The sequence below is a fragment of the Oryx dammah genome, unplaced genomic scaffold (genome assembly GCF_014754425.2).
Source record: "Oryx dammah isolate SB20612 unplaced genomic scaffold, SCBI_Odam_1.1 HiC_scaffold_13, whole genome shotgun sequence".
In the NCBI taxonomy this organism is placed as follows: Eukaryota; Metazoa; Chordata; class Mammalia; order Artiodactyla; family Bovidae; genus Oryx; species Oryx dammah.
This window is the reverse complement of record NW_024070197.1, coordinates 50,708,594-50,724,324: the sequence shown is the minus strand read 5'-3', so window position 1 is coordinate 50,724,324 and position 15,731 is coordinate 50,708,594. Positions and strand designations below refer to the sequence as shown.

Genomic DNA, 15,731 nt, shown 5'->3' with positions numbered 1-15,731 from the left:
CCCTGGAGTGAGCCCTTAGGTCCCGGTCTCTCCTCCCACACAGTTTCTCTCACCAAATGGCAGAGTTGTCTGGTGGGAGGTGGCCCCAGACCTAGTAACCCCTCTATGATTTCAGCCGTCAAGCTGAGCCACCAAAGAAGGAGACTGCGTCCACAGGACCCCAGGTGAAGAGAGCCGACGAGTGGAAGGACCCCTGGCGCCGGTCCAAGTCTCCGAAGAAGAAACTCGGGGTGTCGGTTTCCCCTAGCCGCGCTCGACGGCGTCGAAAAACATCAGCCTCGTCGGCCTCTGCTTCCAATTCCTCCAGGTAAGAGAGGTCAGCAAGACTGAGTGCGTCTGTCTTCTCAGCAAGGCTGGGTTCTAGAGCATCACCGGCTAACAGGACTGACACTTAGCACTGAGGCGAGGCCTCCATGAACCCCAGAATAAATGGTGAGGAGAGCCAGGGTGCAGGCAGCCCAGAGTGGAGCACAGGCCTGGGCAAGGGTCAGCAAGAGGCACTGCCAGTGGAAGAGCCAAGAGCAGCCTGACCCGGTGTCCAGTCAGTTCACCCGTCTCCTGCGAGCTCAGGTCGGCAGCTCTGAAATGTGTGTGTGCACCAGCTCTGCACAAACAAGTGACGCTGTGGGCGGTGAGAGTGGGGGCGCTCCCTGAAGAGGGAGGAGGCTGGAGGTGCCTGTGGACTCAGCATTTCCACTGCCTGCCCTGGTGGACACACAGATGCACACATGTGTGCCTGCCTGGGTCAGACTCGCTCATCAGCACTCATGGGCACGTGTCCTGGCTCTGCCCGAGGGCCTGGGAGCTGTGTCACTCGACCGTGAGCATACCAGCACCTAGATCTTGGTTTCTGAGCACCTCTCCCGCGAGAAGGGGGCTGCACTGCCGCATCCACGAGGTGCCCCATGGGTGGTGCGTCTGTGGGGGCGGGGGCGGGGCAGGGGGCGACGCCTCAGCTCTCCTCTCCCCGGGCCAGGTCCTCCTCACGGTCGTCGTCCTATTCGGGCTCCGGCTCATCCCGCTCCCGGTCCCGCTCCTCGTCCTACAGCTCCTACTCCAGCCGGTCCTCCAGGCACAGCTCGTTCTCAGGCAGCCGGTCCAGGTGAGCTGTGGGGAGAAGCGTGGAGCCCAGCTGAGGGACCTGGGGGTTCTGGCGATCCCAGGGCGTGGGGCTCACCCTCAGCCGGCCCTGTGTGAACAGTGTGTGATGCTGGACCCACAGCAGTGCCCTGTGTCTGAGCTGTTCTCACAACGTCAGGGACACTTTCTTCACTGCTGACCCTCCCCCCAGGCTGTGTCCGAGAGCCCTGTGTCCGGCAGCCTCCGCGCCATCTCCCCCATGACAGCTGATGGGGTGCTGCCTGCCCCCAGCATCTTTCACCAGAGGCGCATTTCAGGAAATGAGCACGAACCGCCTCAGGCTGAGCAGCTGCCACTCGGGGCGTGGACGGTGGGGTGCTCTCCTCACACCTCTGCTCCCCAGCAGGTCCCGGTCCTTCTCCTCGTCCCCATCGCCGTCCCCGACGCCCTCCCCACACAGACCTGCCAGAGCCAAGGGGGAGCCAGTTCCGCCTCCCACGAAAGCAGGGTGAGTGCTGCCAACGGGCCCTGGGGAAGAGGGGCAGGCCTGGCCTTTCGATTTCTGGACCTCAGGCCACGGGCCACATCTCTTCTCCATTGGGGCCGTGGCCCTGCCAGGCTCCCTGTAATCCTTTACCTTCTTCACTGCTCCTGCCATTGGTCACGTTGGTCCTTCTCAACAGACGTGTCGAAGGGAGGGGTTAGAAGCGTCTAGAACTTGGCACACGAACTGCATGTCAACTGGCGTGCAGGGTCAGGGAGCACTGCCCCTGCGACGCTGGCTGTCCCTGCACAAGTCTGCCCCAACCCTGCTCCAGGGCTTCCTCCTGAGCAGGGTCAGCTCTGGGGCCTTGGGCAGCCCCCTGTTAAAAAGTGAACGGTGTTGGGGTACAGCTTCCATCCCAGACACTGCAGCCACCTCCCCGGTGCCGTCGGCCGTGAGACCCCTGTGCAGTGCCGGGCCCAGCCCCAAGTCTCACAGGTGGGGGTCCGTGTGTGGGCTCAGTCCTGGTGCCGTGCTGGGCAGCCGCCTGTAACCCAGACGCTGTGCCCCGCTGGCAGGTTCGCCCTGTGGCCCATCAGTCCCATGTGTGTTCAGGGTACTCAACGCTGGCAGGGTATCTTCCCCACGCAACAGTGAAGAATTGCTTTGGGGCCATTTTCCTGCCTGCCTAAGGTCCCCACACACGCGCACACCCAGCCTTCCCTGAGGGCTGCCACCCCCACCATGCAGGGCAGGGGTCAGGGTGCTGTTACTGAAGGAGTGTGGCCTGGCTCATGGGCTCTCCTCCAGAGCTCTCCCAATGGCCCCCATTTTCCTCCTTCTGTCTTTGAGGAAGAGGCAGGGTGATGCTTGGTGTGCGGTGGGGTCTGCAGGGAACAGCGCCTCAGGGCAGGGGGCGGGGGGAAGCGCGTGTGTGTGGTACCCATGCCCCGAGGTTGGCCAGCAGGGCTGAGGCCTGCCCATCGGGTCTGAGCTCCCTGTGTCCCATGTGACAGAGAGAAGCTGCTGAAGAAGCCAGCCCCTCCTCCAGCCCTACCGCAGGCCCCCAAAACCACCACCACTGCCCCCGAGCCCACCAAGCCCGGCGGAGACCCTCGGGAAGCCAGGAGGAGGGAGCGGCAGGCCAGGAGCCCCCCGAGGAGGTGAGTGTCCCACCTTCCAGAGCTGGGGGAGGGGTACTCCCAGGGACTCGGCATGTCCTCCAGCCTTGGTGTCCCAGGAGCTTGACAGCGGAGTCCCCTCCTGGTGATGCTGGGGGAGTTGGGGCTGGTGAGGGTGTGGTTTGACTCACTTTGAGGGGGAGTCCTCTATAGAAGAAATCCGAGCCCCGCCTGATTTCGGTGGCCAGTCCCTGGTGGAGTGTTGATCTTGGGCCAGTGAGCCCCGGCTTTGGGGGCGCCGTGTGTTGAGGCCCCAGAAGCGTGAGCTGCAGCCTCTTGGTTGTATTGCAGGCGCACGGTCAGTGGCAGCGGCAGCGGCAGCAGCTACAGTGGCTCCAGTTCCAGATCCAGGTCATTGTCACGTCTCTGCTGCCCCCATCCCGTCCCGGCAGCCTCTGCCTGCAGTCAGGGCCCAGGAAACCCCACAGAGGCCACCTCGGGTTCGCGCGGCCCCTGCCTCGGGGTGGCCACATGGCTCCGCAGAGCTCTGGCGAGGACGAGCAGGCCGAGGCAGCTGGGGGGACGGCCTGTTGAAAAGATCTGAGACAGGGAGAAGCAGAAGAATTCTGCCATTTAGTTTAAAAAGAAGATGGTTATCAGATTAGTCCTGAGATTCCTTCAATGCAGTTTTGTGTTTCACTTGTAGGCAGCAGGTGGTATACACATTTGCCTGAATCTGTCCGAGTAGGTCTGCGGTCTGTTAAAGACCTAACTTTCAGGAAGGCTGGGCTCTGGGCTTCCCTGGTGGTTCAGTGGTTAGGAACCCACCCACCAGCACAGGGGACGTGCAGCAACTGAACCTGTGCACCACTAGAAAAAGCCCTCGAGCGGCAGCAAAGACCCAGCACTGCCACAAATACTACGTACGAAAGGCTGCCTCTTGCCTTCCCCGCTGGAGCTCGGGACGTGGGGCTGGCGGTTTTCTCAGAGAGCGGAGCCCTTGTATAGCCTGGGCTGTGATGGGACCGGACTGAAGAGACCATCCATGTCTCAAGCCTCCCGAGCCAGCCCCTCCAGGCGTCTCTGACACAGCGTGTGCTCGTCTGCATCCCATCCCTACCCTCTGTTGTGTGTTGGTCACACCCGGTCGTGCATCCCTGCCCAGCTAACAGAACGGTCACCATGAGCACAAGGGCCTGGCCCCGGCCATGTAGGCGTCCCCTCACTGGGTGGCACCTGTAAACTGTCCAGAGCCCCTAAAGATTCAGGCTGGTGGGTTCCCCTTCCTTGGGGTTCAGGGCCATGTGGGCACAGACGTGTTTGTGTGTGCAGATCGCTGAGCGTGAGCAGTGTGTCCTCGGTGTCCAGTGCCACGTCGAGCAGCAGCTCAGCGCACAGCGTGGACTCGGATGACATGTATGCAGACCTGGCCAGCCCCGTGTCCTCGGCTAGCTCGCGGTCCCCCACCCCAGCCCAGACCAAGAAGGAGAAAGGTAGGCGCCTACAAGGTGTGCCGGGCCTTGGGTTCCAGAAAGAAGAGGCGGTGTGGGCTGGTCGTCCTCTGTCCGCTGATGACACCTCCCCAAGAGAGCACGCAGGCAGCTGCCTCACTGGAAGAGAGGCTGAGAGGGCGTTTTTCATTGGCAGGAAAATCTAAGAAGGAAGACGGTGTGAAAGTGGATAAGCGGAAACGGGATTCGTCCACACAACCGCCTAAACCCTCAAGAACCCCCGCGGGCGGCAGGTCCTCCCAGCAGCCCACCACCCCCCAGCAGGCGCCACCAGGCCAGCCCCCAGCGGCCACATTCATTGCCCACAAGGAGATCAAGTTGACGCTGCTGAACAAGGTGGGGCTGTGGGCAGTGCTTTTGGGACCGCAGGACCCACGGCTGGGCCAGCTAGTGGCTTTCCACACTGCCTGGCTTGTCCTGCCCTGATGGACAGCCTCAGGGGCAGTGCCGCGTGGGCAGGGGGTTGACGGTGGGAGATGAGCCAATTACCACAGGACAACCCTGGGACCTGGGTCGGGAGGCAGAGCAGACATGGCCTTTCTGAGTTGGCATCCACAGTGCCCAGGGGACTGGAAGGCCTGAATCCCATCCCTGGTGTGCAGGCCCGGAGACCATGGGCCCTGCCTCACTTGGGGCCATGTGGTGCAGGGGACCCCAAGGAGGACCCGCGGGAACAGAGAGCAGGTGGCTGCCTGCGTCCAGTCAGGCCCTGGTCCTGACTGCACACCCGTCATTCCAGGCCACTGACAAGGGGAGCAGGAAGCGCTACGAGCCCTCAGACAAGGACAGGCAGAGCCCACCACCAGCCAAGCGCGCCAACCTCTCCCCAGACCGAGGTGAGCCTCTGCCTCTGAAGCCACACTGCGTGTGCCCTGAGAAGTGTTGGAGCCCCCAGGGGGCTGCTGACCAGGTGGTCTGCATCCATCAGCATTTAGTTTTAGAGAGAGCCACTGGCCCAGGCAGAGCCTCTTCCTGGCTTGCTCCACTGGTAAAGTGAAACCCCAAGTGTTGCCAGGGCATCTTTCCCCCTAAAATAGAAGGAGAGGGCCCAGCACACCCCACCAGGAGCAGGAGGAGGACACGGCGCACCCCTGAAACACAGCCCCCACCCCCCCAGGCCACCCACATGCCTGAGTGTTGGGACCCCTTTGTGTGCCCTCACTCAGGCCCCCCACTCAGGGCAGCAAGCACTCCTCTTCTTGATCTTGCCTGCAGTATGTAAGCAGTCGTGTGTTTTTGTTCCCTGCTTGAAGACCTGCACTGTGAGTTTCTTCCAGGTCAGCAGAGGAGGGTTTTGGTCTGCCTGGTCTTGCACACTGGAAGCTCCTTGTTTTGTATGACGCTGATGGTGGCTCAGGAAACCAAAACCCAAGTTAGACCTGGGCACTTTTGAGAATGAGGAAGCTAAGCTGAATGGCCACCGCTCTTTGGTGTGGGGTCACTGGGGGCCAGAGAGAGGCTGCCACTTCCCTGCCTGTGCCCACTAGCCCCTGTGCAGCTGGGCCCACGTGGAGCTGGGACCCTGGTCTTATGTTGTCCCATCACTCAGGTTCTCGGGACCGGAAGTCAGGCGGGAGAGTCAGTTCCCCGAAGCCAGAGCGGCAGAGGGGCCAGAATTCCAAGGCCCCCTCGGCCCCGACAGACAGGTGAGTGTCTCCCCACAAATCCCCCTCCCCCCACCCTGGGCACAGCACATCGGGTTCTTGGCCACAGGGCCAGCCAAGCTTCCTCAACAGGCGGAGGCCTGGGCTGTCAGGACTAGCTCAGGGAAGGCTCAGAGGTGCTGGGTACGTTATGCTGGCTGGGTCTTCACCCTGGGCCACCAGCAGGTCCTAGAGTGCAGAGCATGTGGCTTGTGGCCGGAGGAGCAGGGGCCAGTTGGCAGCAGCTCTTCCCTCCCTCCCACTCAGCTCGAGAAGCAGGAGCGGGGCTCACCTTTTCCCTGGAAGCAGGCTGAGTCCCTGCGCACCAGCACCCCGGGTTTGGGTTGGGGGCCAGGCAGGAGGGGCACGGGCACAGCCCTACACCCCCAGCCCCCGGACCACAGCGCTGCTTGAAGTCAGGGTCAGCAGTGTGGGTTCTACCTCGGCACAGAGCAGGAGGACCAGGTCGGTGGGCTCCAGGCGAGCCCCAGTGCTGTGCCTTCCACCTCCCAGGTGTGCTCCGAGATCGGGGCATGGGAGGAGCACGGGGGGCCGTGCTGACTGTGGCCAGAACCCGAGCTGGACCCTGGATGCTCGTCTGTGGTGGGGCCCTCGTCCGCTGGGGAGCGGGTGCCTTCTGTTTAGCAGGTACAGCTCCTAGGACCCAGGCCCCTGGCAGGAGGTTCTCAAAGAGCAGCCCTCTCTGATGGCCTCCCCACCCCTGCAGGAAGCGCCCGCTGTCACCCCAGTCCAAGAGCTCCAGCAAGGTCACCAGCGTGCCTGGCAAAGCCTCGGACACCAGCACCACCGCCACTGCGGGCACCAAGTCAGGGAAGGCCAGCACACTGTCACGGCGGGAGGAGCTGCTGAAGCAGCTCAAGGCTGTGGAGGACGCCATCGCCCGCAAGCGGGCCAAGATCCCCGGGAAGGTGTAGCCCGGGCTCTGCTCCCCGAGGCAGGGACTCACCTGTTTTTATAAATAGGGTAAGCGCAGCCATTTTGGATTTTGCAGTTAATGTCTTATTTTGGCTGTGATTCTTTTTAAAAATTAAAAAAGAAAAAAAAAGTTTCTCAGCTGGAAAAGAAGCCACACATGTAATGAAGATGACGCCGAATCCCAGACTGAACCAACCCCTTCCCAGAGCAAAAGTCCCACGAACCCGGTGGGCAAGGGCGTGGCGGCAGCGAGGACCAGCTCTGATTTTATGTCATTTACTAGTCCTCCCTCCGCTCAGGCAGGCGTCCCCAGCTCTGCCCTCCTCCTGTAACCGGGAACACTGAGTGCTGCCGAGCGTCTTCGCCACCCTGCCATCCCCAGGATCAAAAATATATATATTCTTGACTGAAGTCTGATTGGGAAATACTCCTGTCTTTTATTTTAAGCATCAAATTGTTTTAGTTGATTTAAAAAGGAAAAAAAGAAAAACACAGAAAAGACTGAAAAAAAAAAAAAAACAGGCCGAGGGTGTTGTTGGGCATCTGTCAGATGTGGAGGGTCTTTTTTTGAGGGGTCTCCTAAAATAAAATATTTTGATAAACAGCTGTGTTGCCCTGGTGGTGATGTTTGCCTGTGCCCAGCCCCCCTGTATCCTCCCCTTGGTGATGCCCACTGGGCATCGCTGGCTGAAGGAGGCCACTGAGATGCCCCTGGAGCTGCTAGCCCGGCCCCATAGCATGCTCGCCTGGTTTCCTTGCAGTGGCTGGCCTGGCGGGGCTTCCTGAGGGCCGCCATCTCTGCTTGGACCGGAGGCCACCTTCCCTGTGGGCCCTGGACCGGAGATTACTCCAGCCTACAAGCCAGTTCTCCACCGAGTGCCTCACATGAGGTTGGACCCCACGCGGACGTGCAGGTGTCTGTGCGTGAGACATCCCAGCGGGGCCACACTACCATCCCATTGCAGGGCAGGAACACCGCTATGCCCTGCTCAGCCCCTGCTCCCCTCCCAGGGAACCAGGACCACTGGAGGGAGACCCTCCCTTGTGGGTCGACTTTGCAGAGTGGTGCCAGGGGCCTGGGAGTGCCCCTGCCCAGACCCTATCAGGGCCTCTGCCCTCGGAAGACTACCTTTAAAGCAAGTCCTATGAGTCCTGGCAGACAACTCACCTCCCAGAACTTCGCTGTGGGGGCGTCAGGAGGAGCCACCTAGGGCTCTGGCCTGGGGTCATGACCCTGGAGCTGCATGCAGTGACCAGGTCCTCTGCACCAAGGCTGCGTGGCCCTTCAAATGTGGGACAGGAGAGCTGGGCGGGAGCCAGCGCCGCAGGGCCTCCAGTGGCCTGTCCGCAGCGCCAACCCCGCAGCACAGCACACGTAAGGCCTCTTGCACCACCGGCCTCATCATGGCATGTTTCTGGGTAATTTTTCAGGTCTTATCTGGTTTGCCATCAGGTCAAAGCCAGGTGCAGAGGGAACTCCCATTCTCCAAGTGGGCGGCCTTCGAGGACATGGGGCCGGAATGCAGGACAACTTGGGTTGATAGCCTGGCCCTGCACGCTGGGCCCCAGGTGCTGGGCCCCACCAGCCAGCCAGGCAGTGATGACCTCTGAAGCCAGGAGTCCACAAGTGAGCCCCCAGGCAGGTCTCTGCACTCAGCCAAGGGGCTGGCCTGACCTGATCTTTCATGCCTGGGCTGGACCTGTGGCCTTGGGTCCCTGGACCAGGGCTGGGTTTAAACTGGCAGCTTGGCCTCTGCCACCTGGGGGCAGGGACCTGTCCCAGGAGGGCTGAGAGCACACCCTGAGCCAGCTCCACCACAGGTCTAGTGGAAAGAACATTCCAGGCCAAGCATCTGGGAAAAGGGAGGCTCCGTGGTGTAATGGGTTCTCAGCATCTCTGCCCTCCGGGGAACGTGCGGCCAGGCTGTTCACCTGCAAAGATGGGAGCCGCGACCTGTTCCTCAAGCCCAAGCTCTGCTTCCTGCCCCTCCTCCAGCCTCCTCCTCTGAGGCAGACCCCGCCCCTCCAGCCTTCTCCTCTGTGGCAAGCCCCGCCCCTCCAGCCTCCTCCTCTGTGGCAGACCCGGACCTGACCTGAGCCTTCTCTGCCCACTGGCATTCCTCCCACCCCAGGGCCTTTGCACACACTATTTCCTATTCCTGGAACTCTGACCCAGCTGTGCCCCACACTTCCTCTCACAGATCCGACTCTCCCTTGTCCACTACCCGAGTGCCATCCTCGAGCTGGCCCTCTGGAGGGTAAACTGAAACCCCAGCCTTCTGAGTTTTCTCATGTTAACCCTCCTCTTCTCCAGGGAAGGGGTCGGGTCTCAGTTACACCTCCCCGCCCCTGGCTGGTGAGCGGACCACCCCGCCCCCCCCATGAGGAGCAGCAGCCCTCAGGACCTCTGCCCACCAGCCCACCCCGCGGGTTCCACCTCTAGCTTCAGATGAGGCCTTCTCCCTTTCTCTTGAAAGGATGAGAAAAGGAAGACACCATGTTTTTAGTTTATACTTTTTCTAACTCAAATGTGGAGTATAGTCTCCAATGAATGAGGGAGCACATTGAGCTAATGGGGCAGCTCAGTTCAATGACAGTGAAGGTCCCTCGGGTTTCTCATGATGGGGGTCACACCTGCCTGCCTCCCCACGAGCCTGCTGTCGTCTACCACTGACTCAGAAACACCCTCCCGCCCTGTGCCAACTGTCCAGCACCCCAGCCCCTCAGGCCTGTATGCCCCAGATGACAGCAGTCCACCTTCATTGGCAGGAGGAGCTGGGCTGAAAGGAGGCACAAGCCCTGAGTATACAAACAGGGACCCCCACCCTGGTCAGCCAGCCCCTGAAGGGCCATGGACTAGGACAAGGCAAAGAGATTGCTCCCGACAGAGCAAGGTTTGGGGAGCACAAGAAAACTGGACTGTGGCAGACTCACCATGGGCAGTGCTGCCTGGGCCCAGTGGTCGAGAAGGCCGTGCTGCAGGAGGGAAGGGGGAGGGGATTGCCACCCCTGTTTTACAGACGGTCCTGAGGTCTGCCCCTAGGTCTCCCCATCAGATGGGGGAGAACTTTGAGCCTGGAGTTGCAAGAGCCTAGAGCAAACCTGTCCTGCAGTCCACCTCCCCAACTCAGGCCCACTTGGGCTGCTCCTGTCCAGCCAGGGCTGCAAGGGCTCTGAGTCACAGGCAGGGACAGAGGGACTGTCCCTGCTGAGTCTGTCCGTGTGTCTCCTGCCCTGGATCTGCCTTTTTCTCTCTCCACTGCCTTCTGTCCGCAGTGTCTGCATCTGTCTGAGTCTCCTTGGATCTCTGTGCCTATCTCCTTCCATCCCTCCTCCCGTACCTCCATTTCCCACTCTGTCTCCCCTCCATCCCCTTTCTGCATCTCTCCAGGCAGGGACTTGGGAGCATGGCCCTGTGGGTGCAGTCTGGGGACAGGGATGTGGTGGGTGTGGTTTAGTGGTCTGGGGGCGGAGCCATCCAGGACACCACCTCAACAGCCTTCTGGCCTTCCTCCTGCAGCTCCCTTTCCAGTCTTGCCCAACCTGGTACTGGTGTGCTTGCCTCAGCCACCCACAGGAATGAGGCACTGCTGGGCCCCGCCCTGTCTTTCCAGCTGGTGCCCCAGACCCCAACCCCAACCCCAACCAGCCTGCCAGTGCCCACAGAACAGATCAGGGCAGTGGTGAGGGAGGCACATGGCCTAGCCTCAAGACTTGTGCCTGACTCGCCCACTTGCTCAGCTGTTCAGAAAGACACAGAAAATGCCAGAGCTCAGCCCTCGGTGTAGGGACCACTGCGCAAGCAAGTTCTACAGCCTTTCACTTCCAAAGATCCTGTGTGGGGACCCCAGCTGCGCAAAGGCAAGGCCACTGCTGGGGCCACCTCCCTGTTCTCCTGGCGGCTTCTCCCCAGGGGCTGTTGCCAGGCACAGGTACCACTTCCCCTCACTTGTGGGGCCCAGGCAGGAGGGACTGGAATTTCTGAGGTCGAGTGCCCTGTAGGAAGGTGGGGTCTTTCTCAACCTGAGCATCTGGCCCAGGGGAAGGTATAAGGGGCTCTGTTGTTCCTCTAAAACCATGTCGAGGTCCGAATAGCCCCAGTGCCCGTGAGGAATGTGCCTTTATCTGAGGAAAGGGTCTCTGCAGCCATGGTCAAGTTCAGATCTTGATGATATCATCCTGGATTAGGAGAGTGTGAATTAGGAGAGTGTGAAAGCCGTGGAGGAGGAGAGACACCTGGGGAGAGAGGCACCCGCAGGACCTCTGAGGACCACAGAAGCCACCAGGGCTGGGAGAGAGGCCCTGCCTACACTGACCTGGGGCTTCCGGCCTCCAGACCTGAGAAAAGACACTTCTTTTAAGGCCCCCAGTTGTGACGAATACAGGTGGTGAGCTCCCCACTGCAGGAGGTGTATCAGCAGAAGGTGGGTGGCCATGGGCAGGGGCGTGGTAGGCAGGAACAGCCTGGGGACTCAAAGTGTCCATCCATTCATCAGGAAGAAGCCGGGAGAACAGCTTTGACGCAGCGCCTGCTCTGGAAACGTTTACTCCAGATCAAGATGTGGAGGGAGGGTGGACTGGAGGCCCAGAGTCACGCACTGCCCAGTAGAGGCCCTGGGAGGGCCCAGGTGTTACCCTGCCTCTCCCAGTGCTGTCTCAGGGGTCTTCCTATCCACCCAGTCTGGGCCTCCAAACTCAGACTGGTGCCTTGATGGTGTGCATTCTGCCTCCTGCGGGCAGGTGGGAAACCAGGAGAGCTGACCCCATCCTCCACAGCGAGGCCCTCCTCAGCTGGACATGTGGTACAGATTCAAGAGACCAGGGCAGACGCGGGCCCTCCCAGGATGGCGTCTAAACCTAGAATTCAAAACTTTGCAGAATCTGGCTCCAAACCGTCTCCTTTTCGGGATAACGAAGTTCCCCACCCCATTACCCCCAGCCAGTGGCACAGAGTTGCTACAGGTGGGCTCCTGGGGCCTCCTTAGAAACCTTCCTAGGGCACCCTGCATCTTAAAGGTTCAAGGGTATCTTCACCCCCTCGCGCTTAGACTTACACTTTGTTGATAAAACCACAAAAGCCCAACAGAGAAACCTGAAGATGTTCACCGGCCCCTGTCCCTTCTGGAACCTCCCTCTTGGCAAGAGGAATGGATGAGAGAATCAAGCCTGGTGGGGGATTGGACAGCAGCGCAAAATGAAGGAGCCCCCTCCCCCCTGGGCACCAGGTCCAAACAACAGAAACATACAAGTGGCTAGGACTCGAGCTTACAGAAGGTTCAAGAGTGTCAGGCAAGACCCTTCATTCTCAGCCACATTTGCAAGTGCTCTGCCAGAGGCAGTGTCCCCCTGGGGGGTGCCAGGGAGGGATGGGGGAGAGATGGGGGTGGCGGAAGAGGGAGGAGGAGGAGGGGAGGGGACGGTTGCAGGGAGGGAAGGAGGAAGCGCAGCCAGGCACTTCCCGAGGAGGAAGCAGTGCCCAGATTTTCCCCAGGTGTGGCCCCAGGTATAAAGGGCACCACAGGCCAGCCGCCGCCAGGTCAACCACCAGGGACGTGCTGGAGCCAGGAGCCCAGAGCCCAGCCCCTGCTGCGATGGTAAGACGCTCCTCTCCCCCCGTGCCCCCACCTGCACAGGGCTGCCTGGTCCCAAAGGGCTGGTGGTTCACTGACCCCCCAGGCTGAGGGTGTGGGGGGTAGGGTCCAGGAAACCCATCAGATCTTGGGGTCGAAGGGAGCCAGGATCCTGGATCCCAGGTTCGCTGGTGAGCTTGGGCTGAGAGGCTGGCCCCTCCAGACCTCCTGTTCCCTCAGCTGTAGAGGGATGCTACACCTCCCCCACCCCATTATTCCACCGGGAGCAGAGCCCCATCCTTCCACCGGGAGCAGAGCCCGTGGGTGGCAGTGGAGGGCCCGTCCCTGACCACCCCTGACCACCCACCGCCTGTTCCACCAGCTCCTCCCTGGCCTCCTGCTTCTGCTCTGGCTTCCCACCAGCCTGGCTCGCCACAGCCCCTCTCTCCAGGTGGGGGCCCACAGCCACCCCCACAGCCCTGGGACCCTGCGCTGCTACTCCGCAGAGGAGCTGCCCCTGGGCCACGCCCCCCCACACCTGCTGGCTCGAGCTGCCAAGTGGGAGCAGGCATTGCCAGTGGCCCTGGTGTCCAGCCTGGAGGCGGTAGGCCGCAGGAGGAGGCACGTAGGGGCCCCGGCCGGGACTCAGTGCCCCGTGCTGCAGCTGGGAGAGGTGCTGGAAGCTGACGTCCACCAGCGCTCCATCTCGCCCTGGAGATACCGGTGAGGGCGGGCTCCCGGGGCCTGGGCACTCTCCCTGTGACCATGACCTCCGGCTGGTGGTTCCAGCTCCGTGAGGGCAAGGGTGAGGCTCCGCATGAGCCAGTCCTCACCCCGTGTCTCGATCGCAGCCAGACCTGGGACACCAGGGTCCCCTGGGTTATTTGGGGGCCCCTATCTGAGTGTTTGCAGGGGTGAGACGGGGCCAGGTGGGAAGAGAGCAGGCTTCCATGCTCTGGGAGGCCATGGGGCACAGGCACACCCACACTCACTGGGCACCAGCTGTGTGCCACGTGCTCTCAGCGCCCCACACCGCAGGCCTTGGGCCCTGAGTGCATATGGCTTGCGGGGGGGCGGGGGGCATGGGCAGGGAGGGAGGTGCCCTCCAGGCTCTCTGACACCCCGCTTGTCCCTGCAGCGTGGACACAGACGAGAGCCGCTACCCACAGAAGCTGGCTTTCGCTGAGTGCCTGTGCCGGGGCTGTATCAGCGCCAAGACGGGCCGCGAGACGGCCGCACTCAACTCGGTGCCACTGGTCCAGAGCCTCCTGGTACTACGCCGCAGGCCCTGCTCCCAGGACGCCACAGGGGTGCCCACGCCTGGGGCCTTCACCTTCCATGCCGAGTTCATCCGTGTGCCCGTGGGCTGCACCTGTGTCCTGCCCAGGTCGGCCCGGTGACTGCCGCTTGGCTCCTGAACTGGCCTCCAGGGAGGCCCTCCTATTTATGTGTATTTATTGCTTATTTATGTGCCCCTTGGGTCTCAGGCAGGTACGAGGCTCCAGGAAGGGCTGGCTCCAGGAAAGGCTGGGGAGGGGAGGAGGGTGGGAGCCTGCGCCAGGCAGCCCCCACCTCGAAATACAGTTTACCCTTTTACAGAAACAGCTGGGCTAGAAGGAACATTTTCACTGTTCTAGGACTTGTTAAAACACCTACAGAAAAGGGAAACTGTGTTCTGATGGCTGCCTCCACCTCCAGGCCCCTGGGCGCCCCTCACCCCAGCCCCTTGGGAGGAAAAAGTACCCCTGTGTTTCTAAAACAGCTTTTTATTTTCCATGTGAATCTATGTTGTTTACTTGATAAACCGCCCCCAGAACACAGACCTGAATGGCACAGAGGGCAGTGGGTGAAGCCCCTCTCTTTCACCCCCGCCAGGCCCTCTATACCCATCTGGGGCCCAAGGGGCAGTCACTGACCACGGCCCGCCAGGGGCAGCCACTAGTGTGGTGTGTCCTAGAAAGATCTGTGCATGAACCCAGGTGCACCCAGGGCGGGGTGGGTTTCAACAGAAGAACCCAATTGTGCCCTGATGGATGAGCAGTAGCTCCCAGGCTTGGCGATGGGCCACACTCCCAAAGCCCAGCCCTCTATTCACAGACATGGCTGTGGTCCCTGGGGACCACCTCCCCGCCCCACGGACAGGTGTCCTCAGGGTAACTTCAGGGCAAGTGGTCAACTCAGGGGGACACATCTTTAACCTGGCTGAGTCATGCTCCCCCAGCCCCAACAGGGGCCCAGAAAACTCTAGACACCCCCCACCCAGGCCTTCTGTCCACTGTAGGTGAGCTGCCAGAGAGGGGCAGCCAGGCTTACCAGCTCAGGTGCCCCGTCAGCTACCAAGGAACTGCCCGCCCGCTCATGGCAGGATATCCTGGATCAGAGCACATTCCTGGCAGTCTAGAGGCTGAGTGCACAGCCTCAGCGTCCTGGCTCAGTCACGACCCGCCTTTAGAGTCTCAGGCTCCCTGCTGCTTGTGATGCCCTTCAGCTCCGAGGGCTGATGCTGGGCCGCGGGGCTGTAGGACGGTTGTCTGCACACCCCTGCCATTTTCTACCGATGATTGACACCTACTGTGTGTAAGGCCCAGGAAGGCGGGAGGGTCTCAGAGAAGGCTTCCTGGAGGAGGTGACTATGTCTTGAGCCTGGAAGCAGTCTTCAGTCAGCACTTACGCCCTGAGTTTCGGCCACGTGCCCAGCACTGGGAACGGAGCAGTGACAAAATGCTCAGCCCCCTGCCTGCCCTGCAGGTGACTCATGGCCACAGGACCCACGGCAAAGTGCTTGGCCTGTTGGTGGTGAACACATCAGGAAGAGAGGGGCTGCAGTGGAGGCCACCTGAGGACGACCCGGCTGGCCACCCAGGGCCCCATGCTCCAGGCAGAGGGAGCAGCCCATGCAGCTGTGTCTGGGAGGTCAGGGTGGCTGGAGGCCAGCGGGCAGGGTGATGGGGTCCAGAGCAGTGGGGCTGGGGGTAGGCTGGGGTCTGCCCTGTGTTCCTGTGAGTCTCTGGGCTCTGAGCCAGGCACTAGGCAGGCCCAGGTAGTGCTGGGAGTGGCCAGGGGGCAGGGAACAGTGAACCTGCTGGATTTATGCTGAAGACAGAGTGTTGGTTGATGGGCAGGGTGCCCTCCGGGCCAGAGATCCCAGAGACCCCAGTTCTGAAACTGTGAGAGCAGGAAGCCAGTGACTGAAGGATTATCCCAGACTTTGGGGGACTGGGTATCCAGGATGGAAGGGCTTCCCAGGCTGGGTGTGAGCTGATGAGCTTTGGGGCCCCTGCCATGGCTTGTATGGTGTGTGTGTGGTGTGTTGGGAGAGTAAGCCGGGGACACGTGTGGTGTGTGTGTGTGTTGCGGAACCAAATTTGGGTCTCTTGTCTGTTGAT

At 61.2% G+C, this 15,731-nt stretch overlaps 2 protein-coding genes across 5 annotated transcripts in view; both read left to right on the top strand.

Moving 5' to 3' along the window:
• ZC3H18 (zinc finger CCCH-type containing 18) overlaps positions 1-7,379 on the top strand; it is a 41,845-nt gene extending 34,466 nt beyond the window's left edge. For 2 of the 4 annotated variants that reach the window (XM_040253676.1, XM_040253674.1), the window contains 10 exons: positions 116-307; positions 977-1,102; positions 1,487-1,588; positions 2,581-2,727; positions 3,037-3,096; positions 4,018-4,178; positions 4,333-4,532; positions 4,936-5,032; positions 5,746-5,842; positions 6,567-7,379. In XM_040253676.1, the coding sequence (XP_040109610.1) occupies positions 116-307; positions 977-1,102; positions 1,487-1,588; positions 2,581-2,727; positions 3,037-3,096; positions 4,018-4,178; positions 4,333-4,532; positions 4,936-5,032; positions 5,746-5,842; positions 6,567-6,774 (1,390 nt within the window). In that variant the 3' untranslated portion in view covers positions 6,775-7,379. Of the gene's footprint in view, positions 1-115; positions 308-976; positions 1,103-1,483; positions 1,589-2,580; positions 2,728-3,036; positions 3,097-4,017; positions 4,179-4,332; positions 4,533-4,935; positions 5,033-5,745; positions 5,843-6,566 lie in introns of all 4 variants that reach the window. The other 2 variants (XM_040253675.1, XM_040253673.1) reach the window with 1 other exon arrangement.
• A 905-nt stretch (positions 7,380-8,284) lies between these two features.
• IL17C (interleukin 17C) lies at positions 8,285-14,127 on the top strand. Its single transcript, XM_040254131.1, has 4 exons — positions 8,285-8,344; positions 8,977-9,033; positions 12,728-13,068; positions 13,484-14,127. The coding sequence occupies exons 1-4, from the start codon at positions 8,285-8,287 to the stop codon at positions 13,743-13,745; spliced, it is 720 nt and encodes a 239-aa protein (XP_040110065.1). The 3' UTR covers positions 13,746-14,127.
• The last annotated feature ends 1,604 nt before the right edge of the window (positions 14,128-15,731 follow it).